This window comes from Sabethes cyaneus, chromosome 2 (assembly GCF_943734655.1).
Source record: "Sabethes cyaneus chromosome 2, idSabCyanKW18_F2, whole genome shotgun sequence".
NCBI classification, from domain to species: Eukaryota; Metazoa; Arthropoda; class Insecta; order Diptera; family Culicidae; genus Sabethes; species Sabethes cyaneus.
Window position 1 is genome coordinate 29,784,599 of NC_071354.1, and position 12,774 is coordinate 29,797,372.

The following is a 12,774-nucleotide window of genomic DNA, read 5'->3' on the forward strand; positions in this document are numbered from 1 at the left end:
ATTCCATAATTGTTCTTAACGATGCAAAGTTGCGGAATTGATTCTCATCACGCCACCAACGAATGAAGTAACAGCAATTGCGACCGACTGTCTGTGATTCTAGACACCACTACCACTGCTGCCAGGAAGGGTGTTAACTTTTACTAGAAGGAATCAAGGGATAAGTAACAACGGTTTGTACATTTCTATCAGTGAGCGAGTCGGTTGGGTTTCAATTAACCAGTTGGGAAGTAGCATTAACTTCAAGTAGTTTTTACGGTAATGTTTGTTCCGCTGCACGAATCCGCTTCCTTCCACATCAGCTGTTTTATTCATACAGGAATGGAAATCAAGAAAAAACTTCTACATTTCTTTTCAGTTTGAAAGGAACAATTCAACTTTCGAGTGTGATTAAAGTTGTTTCCGGAAACGACTTTGCATGATTGCTTTCAATCCAAAAACAGTACTTTATTTGGGCTGGGGAAGCAATCCGATACCGCCAAGCATGTTTGCACATTGTGCAAGGCATGCAGTGGGGAACGTCTAAAAATATCCATGCACCTAGGCACCCACCTACCCATTCAAATGAAAACTTTAAAAGCAACTTTTCACCTAGTTCTACCTGTCGACAGTTTAACAGCTCTATCGAATCAGGTGGTATTTCCCTAATCCGAAATCTTCATCTTTCGTACCGTAGTTCCAACCGAGACTGCACGTTACGCCGCTGCTGTCTGAACAGTGCTTTACGTTGTTGTTCACATGGCAACGGGTTGGCCCACAACAAAATAGTTTCACAAAATAGTTTCACTTACCGAGTTCCCGATTCGATTGCATACCTTTAGGTTGTGAACCATAAAACGAAATTTTGTTTTCGGTGTTCTTCGGAGCATAAACCGAAATAATAGGACTATGTATTAGTTTTGATTGTGCAATAATCCAAAAGAAAAACCGAGGGCCCTGGCCGAACTTTGTTTTCGATTATATGCCATGTTATCCTTCATCGTTGTTGGGGAGCGTCCAGCTATAGCCAGCCTGTCGTCGCTGTCGTCTCAGTGGGTTGAGTGGGGAGCTGAAGTTCCCGATAGCTCGATAGGATTTATTCCTACGACCGAGGTAAAGCGGCAGGATTCGTGCTATCATGCAATTCTTTCCGTGCCTGTCCGGAGCTAAGTCAAGCGACAGTTGAGTTTTGGCGCTGAAATCGAACGGACGGAAAACGTGATTTTACTCACCTCGAGTAAACGTAAGAAAACTACAGGAAACTACAACAATCGATGACACAGAGCTGTCGGTGTTGGAATACAAGTGAAAGTGCCTGAAAATATCGATTGAATATTTTAGAATTTAGTTTGCACAATAGTGGATTTTGATGCAAGAAGTACAGTAAGTTAGTTAGAAACAATAATTTTCAACTGTGTAAGGTACCTTGGTATAAATACCTGGGATTGATTCGTGATGTTTAGCAATTGCGAAAATTGCTGTACGTTAAAGGCTGTTAAAGGCCTCCCTGCTGTCATAATCCAATCAGTCCCAGCTGATATCGTTCGTTTGGTGAATGGAAATGAATTTGCTTTTTCAACGTTCAGCGTGTTTCTTAGTAGGCTGCTTGTTCGGTATGCCGTAGCAAATTGGTGATTTTGTATTATTATGCTGTCATCATTTGTTATTGGCCTATCAGAAAACATTTGTATGCAACCAAGGAAGAAAAATGGTTCGTTTCAAATTTACCGTGTCGTCGTTACATGTGAAACAAGATACTGGTTATAGTAGGATGACATGATAGTTTTGATAGTTTGAAAACATGCCATGGGGAAGAGCCGCTTTAGTGTTATGAATATTACCTCCAATTCCAGTTTATTTCAAGAGCTCCAAGCTGTTCCAGTTTATTAGAATTTTTAGTAGATATGAATAGAAAAATTCAAAGTTTGAAAGTTGGAATTTCAAACTCTAAATTTATTAAATTAGGTATCGATCTATAAAATTTACTGTAAAGGGGTAGGGAAAGCCATTCCAAAGCGTCTAAGCCAAGTAGATAGCAAAATACTGGATACGGCGGGACATTTTGAGGATCTCGCCAAGACATATCCCAAAGACCCATACGGATAAATCATCTCTGGATCCATTCGATTCTTAAAAACCAGGTGAGCTGATTAGGTTGTCAAATTACACTTGATTTTTCAAGTACAGGACGGAGTAATACGAAATACAAAGATTTTAAGCAGTGTGAGTCATTGAAATCTCTTCCAATTTTTAGCAATGACTCCAAGCTGCTAACATGATTTGGAAATAATATAAGAACGGTGAGTGTTGAACGTATGTTTAGAGTCGAGTAGGATTACGAGGTCGTTACCCTGAGTAACCTCTGCGGAGAGTATTTCCATCAATGTGGTAGTCAGATATAATCGGGCTCTGAGTGCGATGGAACATGATTACCTTCCAGTAGATCACAAAGACGTCTCATAAACCATGGACCATCCTCGATAGAGCACACAAGTAAACAAGTAGTATGGTTACATCGTTGGAGACGTCGTTGGATGAAGAGTAAAGGCCCCAAATTGCTTGGGGAACACCAGATTTATTAGTAAACATATATGAAACGGTAGATTCCAACTTGACTTGCCAGACTCGATCGCGTAAATATAAGCCAAGTCAACACAACAGTCGTTGTGAAGCTTCCAGACTTCCCTAATTTTCTGCTCTTTCCCCTTTTTCGTTTCGTGTTCGTCTCGTCCTGGAGACACTACCAATACCTTAGTAATTTCAAAGGTATCGTGGTCGACTAGTCTTTCAGGAACGTTCTTCGCAGCCAATTCAGCTTTAGCACCAGAAGCGAACGCATTGGCAAACACAGAGGGGAAGAAAGATGCAAACATTTCACAGCTTGCGACCAAGCTATGAAATAAGGTCACGTTGTTGCAGTGCACTTCGAGGACCCGACCGCGGCGAGCGACCAATCGTTTGATAACGTTGACAGACGCGACGGTGTTCGCGTGGAGAGGAATTCTTAAGAAGAAGAAGAAGAAGAAGCAAATCTCCACTTCTTCGAGGAACTAATTCCATTGTTATCATCGTCGAAACCTGTGATTCGACCCCAGTGGGCAACTTGCATCTCAGCCAGCACCTCATCGTACATGCCATTCTAGAGCGCAGGACCAGAAATCGAGCCCTGTGTACACCCGCGGGCACTTTGCACTTTTTCGCACCATCACCCATGCCATATTCTTGTCAACTTAACCAAGATCGCATCGCCTTCTTGTGGCCCTTCTTTGACTTAACGCTTGTACCACTCTCCTTCATGTGGATAGTGTGCAGGACCAGATCCAGACTAGTTAACCTACTATTATTCTACTTGCCATCTCGGGAATGTGTCACCCTTCTTTACATAAAATGGTAGAGTACCATAACTGTCAGCACTATGGTGTCTTATTCAAAGGTAATCCCATAATTGGGATCTTATGGAACCGATCCTAATATGCCTGATGAACACCCAAACATTGTTTTTGGTTGAGTGTGACTCGAGCTCTCGTCCAGGTCGGTCGCATATTTTACTAGGTCCTGATTTTCTACCTAGAGCTTCAAATTATTTCTTTTGCGGTGCCTGTTGGTAAGAAAGCTCGCCTCGGCAAAAGAAAGAGGGATAGGGTAAAGTGGTGCATAACGCACCACTTAAGCAAAACATTATTTTGCAGAGCAACGGCGTGTTTGTTCCACGTTTTTCAACTTCTAGAAGACTTTGGGATCTTTTTTACACTTACTCCTGGTGAAATTTCCTAACAAAAACCAGTATTTCTTGTTATTTTTGACGATTTTTGGCAAGAGTCAAAATCATTATGTGCGGCAGAACGATAAAGCCCGTGGACAAAACGCACCAAGTTTGTCCAGCTAGGCGTTAAACGCAACCAAAAAATTTACATTTAATCACGTGTTGTATAAACTCCTAAAACTAGGCTTCCAAAATGGCGGAAGCGTTCGTTATAGCGTTTGTTACATGCGCTTGTTTGCTGGGATACAATGGGTTCATATCTTAACATAATTGGCAATAAATTTTAATCATCTACTTTTCTCCAACTGATGTGTGATGAAGTATTGTAAGTTAAACAATGTACAATTAGATTCAAGGCAAATTCTAAGTCCTATACAATACATAATATTGCTACATTTTTAATAAATAATCCGAATCAAAAGATGTACTGCAAATTAAAAATATTTTATAACTGTTCGATCCCGCTGTGATGCATTCTACCCCTGTTTTGTATTTTGCAGTTTTTTGCAATTTATGTGAACAACATGCCTAGTTAATACCGTTTTTGTGATGAATCATCGAGTATGACAGTATATCAATTAGATAGACTGTGTTTATTATGAAATTTGCATACCGACTAGCGGTAAAACCTTAAGAGAAAACCGTGATTTCTTACATGTGGAATGAGATCGCGACAATCGCTTGATTTTATTGGATGTGGTTATGTTTGATGCTTTTACATGCTACACAATTATGAATTAGCTTATTTTACACCAAAATAAAATGCGCATTCATAATTTTACCAAATAGTTTCCGCGTTTTTAAACAATTAATAGCATGGGCCATTCTACCATTCTACGATTGGTGTAAGAATATTGAAAATCGATCGGGAAACCATTAAGCTATTAGTATTCAAAACTTGACCACTTTTCAAGAAAGATGTTTTGAAATTACCCCCCATACCAGCTACCTTCCTGAAAGACGTAGTCCTACGCCAAAAGGCACGTGTTTTATTTCACGTGCGTGTAAAGTGGGAACTTTACAAAAAGTTTGGAGGAAATATTCCTTCCTTCCTAACTCAGTGTCGCTCGTGTCAAAAATATGGCCACGGCACAAAAAAGTTTCATGATTTGCAGCAGCCCTTCTCACAAAAAAGACGATTGCCCAGTGAAGTAGCAAAATCAATTTAAATGCGCTAATAGGACACCATACGAACCGTTGCTTTTCAAGAGATAGCGCTTTTCTAGTGGCAGTAAAATCAAAATTTCTCACTTATTAATGTTTACCTACCTGAAAAACAATCACTAATCATATTTTATTTGAGGTACAGTTACTCTGTTATACTTAATTTTCACGATTTCTGCCTAATTTTGATAAAAAAAACATTTCCTATACCTCTCCATAGCATCTTACTATACCAGTCATCCGAGAGCCCTAAAAAGCTAAAGCCCTATAAAGGTACATTTATAGGGCTTTATGAAAAGCCCTGTTTGCGACATTTCAATTCGAAAAAATTAAATTTCGCAACATGAACGCAATAAATAAAAACAATGTTTACCAACTATTTATTGGTTCAGGTGTCAAACGTTATATTGCGATTAGCGATAAACACAAAAGAAACTGAGATGCATGAGAGATTAAGGGTGTTGTGTCCAGTAAATTTATTGTCGCGCAAAATTCAGCTGTTACGGAAATGCACACTATGCGCTACAAAGTAACGACATCTGTTGTATTCAACAGGGAAACATTGATAGTTTCAAGCATACTCTCACGCATGGCGCATGATGAAACACTTGCGCCAACTTCTGTTATTTATTATCAGAAGTTAGAGGCTGTGTCCTATTGTGGTAATAACCATAAAAGCAATTCTTTTACAGCGAAGAAATCAGGGTAAACAGAATTCTAAATTTCCTAAACGTGAGCCAATTGCACCGGTAGTTAGTGCAGAACCTGTGAATTATCTACCCGTACAAGCTAGGTCAGGTAAATCATATGCTTCGGTCTTTGCCGGAAACTCGAACATACCTGTTATCTGCTTTGTTGAAAGCAAGTTCCATGACCGAAGCTATTCGAATTGGGACAAATTATACATACGAAACTGTAATGAAGTTGAAGTTCAGCAATGACTTTAAATAATTCAATTAAATTTCTAAATTGGAACGCTCGTTAATTAAAAGCGGGCGAAGATGAGTTTTACAATTTTTAACGGTTAATAAAGTGCACATTTCAGTTATTACCGAAACTTTTTTAATGCCAAATATCAAACTAAAATATGACCCAAACTACGTGGTTCATAGGTTCGATAGAATTCATAGTTCTGGCGGTGGAGTTGCTATTATTATCCACCGACAAATGAAACATCGCTTTCTTCCTCATCTTGGAAGAAAAGTTATTGAAGCTTTGGGGAATGAAGTTCAAACGCAACTTGGAATATTATTCGTTGCGGCTGCGTATCTCCCTTACCAGTGTACAAACGAACATATATATTTTCTGAAAGGCGACTTGCAAAAGCTTACAAGGAATCGCTCAAAATTTCTAATTATCGGCGACTTTAATGCTAAACACCGATCATGGAATAATGCTCAATGTAATTCTAACGGAAAAATTATTTTTAATGATTGCTCATCTCATCATCAATCAGTTGTTCTTTATCGCATGAGACAATTTTAAACCCAATTAAATCTGGGGTTTAATTATCACAAGGCCAATTGGGAAAGATACAGGTCTCATATTGAGAATCATTTGAATCATGAAGTAAGTTTGCAAAGTAAAACCAATATTGATTCAGCTTTGGAAACTTTGAAAAGTGTTATTATTGAAGCCAGGAACAATTCCGTTCCAAAGGTCCAAATGAAATTAAATACTCCAGTTGTTGATGATAACCTTCAATTGATTATTAAGCTGAAAAATGTACGTAGGCGTTAATATCAACGAACTCGAAACCCTGCTATGAAAATTATTTATAAAAATTTGCAAAAAGAGATAAAACAGAAATTTACTGATTTGAGGAATGAAAAGTTTGCTAATTCAAATCCTTTCTGGAAATTGTCAAAAATTCTGAAGAAACCATCAAAACCTATTCCAGCAATAAAAGATGGCGATCATATTCTATTAACAAATGAACAAAAGGCTCAAAGACTTGCTGAGCAGTTTGAAAATGTTCATAATTTTAATTTGAACGTGGTGAGCTCAGTTGAAAACGATGTCTCACAAAAATATGATCAAATTTCTACTTATAACGTCTCACCTAATGAAGTATTTGAAACTGACTTCAATGAGATTCGTTCAATTATTAAAAAATTCAAGAATATGAAAGCTCCTGGTGACGATGGAATATTTTACATTTTAATTAAAAAAACTCCCCGAAATCACTTATCAATTTTTGGTTAAAATATTTAATAACTGTTTTAAATTAGCATATTTTCCTAACTTATGGAAAACTGCTAAGATTACACATATTTTCAAGCTATAGGCCAATTAGTTTACTTCCATCCATAAGTAAATTAGTTGAGAGAATAATTCTTAACAGAATGATGTCACACATTACTGAACATTCCATTTTTGCAGATGAACAATTTGGTTTTCGACATGGCCATTCCACTACTCATCAATTGCTCAGAGTTACTAATATGATACGATCTAATAAAACCCGAATTAATCCACCTAGCGGCGTGACCTAGCCTTTCTACTGCCACAATAATCATTATTTAATTTCTCAGGAACATCTCTAATTAACTTGACTATATTTTTACATATCCGTTCCGTATTCCTCAAAATCCTTATTTGTCAGTAAAATTCACAACATATTGCGTAGAATAATAATATTTTCTTTCCTTGGGTGCGTAAATACTTGTAAGCGTCATTTACGTTACTTGATGAACACCTTATTTAGTTTTATAATCGGTCGGCCTTAACTTTCGGGCTTCAGAGCCACATACGAAACTTGTTTTGAATTGACAATATGAAATATGTGTTCATAGCAAATTTTTTGATATTTTGATATTAATACCATGCGTTCAAAAGTTAGCATCTTTGAAAAACAAGAGTTCAGAACAATTATTATTATACTTTGCGTTTGAAGAAAAAGGATATCGACAACAAAATGATTAATCTCAAAATTTCACTATTAGTTTGCTTGGCTTCAATTGTGCAATATATCTGAATTAGAAAAAATAACTGAATAGAGCATTAGATATGAAAAAGAGAAATTGAACTTTTTCTTGCCTGGCGCTCCTTCAGATAATTGTTTTTGCATGAAAATCAAAACTTAAGCTTCTTTTGAATGTACTTTCATGAAAAGATAGTCATTAACTTGATCACATCGTTTTTACAATGTTAGAGGGTTAGGAAAACAAGATGAGGTCGAAAAATAGTGCAAAAGCTGCGCCATAAACATGCTTGAGCAAGGTAAATATGATCGATATGATGTCCAGTGCTTGTCATTTTTGATTTATTTATTAAAACATGATACATGACATAAGACATCTGTCCTTTAAAATGTCGCTAACGAAAACAAATATTACAAAATTACTACCGTGCAACGTTTACTTCCTATACGCGTATACTTCCTAAAGCGTATACGTATCTGTCGCGAAAAAATATCAAATAGTGGAATTTAGTCGGAAAAAGTTTTTTCTTTTCTTTGATTTCAGAGTTCGTATTCCACGAAGAGGCTTCAAAAACTTCAGACAATTGACATGATTCTCACTTTTCTTGAATTTCAATGCAAATTAAAAAAATGCAAATTGTCATCACATACACACATACATACATACATACATACATACATACATACATACATACATACATACATACATAAATACATACACGCATACACCACACACATTGAATACAATCAACATTTGATTGATATGTTTTGATTTCACACGTTTTAACGGTTTAATACACGGTGCTTAAGTGTTAAAGTTTGAATAACTTTTGAATGAACCGTCCGATTTTAAATAACTCGGTTTCGTTTGATAGATCTCAGCAGCAATTTTCAAATAATAATAAAATGTGTGATGTTTTTCATTGAATTAATGTTTATATGTTACAAAAATATGTTTTAAATACTATTTTTTCACATTTCTTTATGCAACTTTCAAACTACAAGTCCAATCGTCATGAAATTTGGAAGTTAAGGGTTTGCAAGACTCCTCTTTCATATGCAATCAACTTTGTTCAAATCGGTTAAGGGACCTATGAGATAATTAAGTCCCATATTTTTCATATTTTTATACATAACTTTTGAACTAAAAGTCCGATCAGTATGAAATTCAATAGCGACCTATGGGACACATAGACCTTTCATTTGACACTAAGAACATTAAAATCGGTCCAGCCATCTCCGAGAAAAGTGAGTGAGATTGAAAGCGTTACACACACATACACACACACACACACACACACACACACACACACACACACACACACACACACACACACACACACACACACACACACACACACACACACACACACACACACACACACACACACACACACACACACACACACACACACACACACACACACACATACACACACATACACATACATACACACACACAGAAAATGCTCAGTTTTCGAAACTGAGTCGAATGGTATATGACATTCGGCCCGCAGGACCTTTCCATTTCCGGTTTTCCAAGTGATTTCTATACCTTTATACTATATATTTATATAGTAGAAAGGCAAAACCGACGGCTATTCTACTGGAGTTACTCTTCTAGACATAGAAAAAGCATTCGACAGTGTTTGGCATAAAGGTTTAATCACGAAATTGCTAAATTTTAATTTTCCAATTTACATTGTAAAAAATTTTACAAAATTATTTAACTGATCGATTTTTACAGGTTGTCTATCAGAATTCTAAATCTGAAAAATTTCCTGTTAAAGCAGGTGTGCCTCAAGGCTCAATTCTGGGCCCAATCCTATATAACATATACAAATCTGATCTTCCTGAATTACCGGCTGGCTGCACGAAGTCGTTATTCTGCGACGATACAAATATTTTCGTAAAAGGAAAAAGTCTTCGTGTCATATGTAGTCGTCAGCAGAAAAGCTTGAAAATTTTCTCCAAATACTTGCAAAAGTGAAAAATTTCTCCCAATGCTTCTAAAACTTAATTAATTATTTTTCCTCACAAGCCAAGTGCTTCTTCCCTCAAGCCAAATAATAATCACATTATCAAGATGAATGGAGTTACTTTGAGTTGGTCTGATCAAGTTAAATATTTGGGATTAATTTATGACAAAAAACTTTATTTTAACGCCCATATTGAAAGTATACAAGATTTTGCTTGTAATAAATATATGAGTTGTTTGTATCCTCTCATAAGCAGAAATTCTAGACTTTGTCTGAAAAATAAACTATTGATTTACAAACAAATTTTTAGACCGGCAATGTTATATGTCGTTCCGATTTGGTCAAGTTGTTGTATTACAAGGAAGAAGAGTCTTCAGAGGATTCAGAATAAAATTTTGAAGCGTCCTCCTTGGTTTAGTACGTTATAATTACATAGACTTACTGGTGTTGAAACCCTAGAAGCTATGTCAAACAAAATTATTTCAAATTTCTGACAAAATTCGTTGCAACCTCTTCCGGGTTTGCTTTTCACTTTCCTGGTTTGCTCAGATTGACAGACTTTAATTGGTTCACTTTGATTGTGGTTTTAACTAGAGTGACTATATACAGAGTGGCGACAATGTCACAATCGGAATGATAATTATCTGTCAGTGTCATTCCAATCGAACAGACGACCTATCCAACGCGTATGCAGGAAAGAGAAAGAAAAACCTTGAAAAAACCGCATTGCATACATTTGGGATGACTTGTCGCCACTCTGTATATAGTCACTCTAGTTTTAACATGCTTTCGCGTTGGTATAGCTAATTGATAAGCACTGCCCAAAGTGCGCTCCTAAATAATAATTAGGTACCTAATAAGACATTTAAAATACCCATGAATCGTGAGGTTCATATTATAAATTCGTATAATACCTATATAATTTTAATTTAATCAAAGGTTCTTAACAGACGTTTTACTTTAAATAGTATCGGAAACGCCCATTTTCGAATTTTCTGAAATTTCTGCATTTCCGAATAGGGTTGGTCGTAGGATACTGGCTAAAAAGTCTTCTACAGACTTTCTACAGAAAAATAAACCGAAATCCAGTTTAAAAATTAATTATTACACAAATGACCCAGAATTAGACAATGAATTCTTGGCGGGTGCAATGGATATACATTATTGTGAGACTACTCAGCAATTAATTATCGCTTTTCCAATCTAACCGTTAGAAGTCATGCTATAGCCCTTGACCTATGAAATAACCGTGCAACGATATCATACCGTTTGATAATTAAATGTAACAAATGATAGTCATTTGGTTCAGATATTACAGCCTTTGTGATTAAAATCTAATCTTGAAAGACAAACAAGAAACATTTCGTCTATTTTCAAAGCAAAAAAAAAGGTTAATTTTCCCGTTATCGATTACAGGCAATTCACATTGACCTAGAGAATCACGGAAACAGGAAAACGCCGCACAACAAAAACTACCCCTGAATAATAGATGTTCCTACTAGAAGGTACCTTCATTTTCATATTCCCTACCCGTCGTGGGAGGAAATAAAAAAAAACGAAAACAACCACTATGATAATGACTTTGCTGTGTGGCACCTCGGTGACGGTCCGGCGAACTCGAACTGCATGATTGGTAGCCTCCACGACGGCGAGTGGCTTGAATCACGCAGCAGTGAAACTAGAACAAATACTAGGTACCACCTACCCGAAACATAACACACTGACCTGCACGAGGTGGAATAAAGTTATAATTTTCCCCCGCTCTCAAACCGTGCCCGTGCCGTGACACGGCACGCGAATGAATCACGGAATACTAAGCCGAAGTGCACCTTCACGAACGTTGGCACTCAGTAGCGAGTAGCAAAAACACCGTCAACATTATGAGACCCGGAAGTGATAACCAGTCGAAGGGATCGAAGGAAGTGGTGGCCCGCTGGCGGGTACCGATGTATGGTAAGGTACACGAGATCGAGTTCGAACATGGTACCGCTAGTGGGAAGCGTGTGCTGTGGATCGACAAGGAGGAAATTTTCCGACGGGACTGGATGTTTAAGCTGGTCGGTGAGGATATGTTTAAGCTGGAGGATAAGCGGTGTATCGTTCGGGTGAGATGGGATTTGGTCGTAAATGTCTGATGGAGGGATCGATTTACAATGTTCAAAATTTCAGGTGGACCCACTGCCCGGCTTTAAGTACAGTTACTCACTGTTTGTGGATGGAAAGTCTTATGAACAGTTTACGGAATCACAGGCCAAAGCGCTGAGGACATGGGAAATCAATTTGGGGAACAATTTCTATCGCATAGTATTAGGTGAGGTCAAAGTCTAAGCTTTAATTAATTGATATATGTTAAAATATGTCATCCAATTTTAGAGAAAAACACGCTCAACATTTATGTCAACGGAAAACTGATAGAGGAAAATGTGAGTTTGATAGCAGAGCAGTTCCTAACGAATTGCAGTACCTCCTACCGACGCGCGGATGTGGTGAATTACACCGTTTACCGATTTTCCTTTTTCTACTTTTCAGGGCGAGTTCGTAGATGGCGGCACTGAGACTACTTTCGTTGAAGATGGTAACACGTTCGTGCTAACTGCACGAACCAGTGGTAATAAACGGGATGGGATCGTGCACAAGCTAAGTGTAAACGGTGAAACGGTGCAGGATGGAAGTTATGATGAACCGTAGAAATGAAGCGGAGTAGTTTTTTGATTATCAGTTTAGATTTTATAATATTAGAAATGCACTATTTTCTGAATAAAGTGATATAAATGTTAATTGAAGTTTCTATAATGCGGGTAGCAAGAATCATATGCAAGTAGAGTGATTTCAAATAATGGAATCCAGTGGGGAAGAAACATGCCTTTATTTCAATATCCGTAATGGATCATTGAAAAAGCTAAAAAACATAGCCAGCATAGACCAGCGGGGTGCTATCCGTATCTTAACGAACGGTGTTTGACAGT

The 12,774-nt window shown here is 37.3% G+C and overlaps 1 protein-coding gene across 1 annotated transcript; it reads left to right on the forward strand.

The window, feature by feature from the left end:
- Positions 1–11,688: 11,688 nt before the first annotated feature.
- On the forward strand, positions 11,689–12,496 carry LOC128735225 (fas apoptotic inhibitory molecule 1). The gene is made up of 4 exons (XM_053829718.1): positions 11,689–11,913; positions 11,978–12,119; positions 12,182–12,231; positions 12,338–12,496. Exons 1-4 carry the CDS (start codon positions 11,689–11,691, stop codon positions 12,494–12,496), a joined length of 576 nt encoding a protein of 191 aa, XP_053685693.1.
- The last annotated feature ends 278 nt before the right edge of the window (positions 12,497–12,774 follow it).

Coding starts and splice junctions, on each gene's coding strand:
- LOC128735225 (XM_053829718.1), top strand. CDS start 11,689: ATGAGACCCGGAAGTGATAACCAGTCGAAGGGATCGAAGGAAGTGGTG. Junction 12,120..12,181: donor TTTCTATCGCATAGTATTAG/GTGAGGTCAAAG, acceptor ATCCAATTTTAG/AGAAAAACACGCTCAACATT. Junction 12,232..12,337: donor GAAAACTGATAGAGGAAAAT/GTGAGTTTGATA, acceptor TCTACTTTTCAG/GGCGAGTTCGTAGATGGCGG.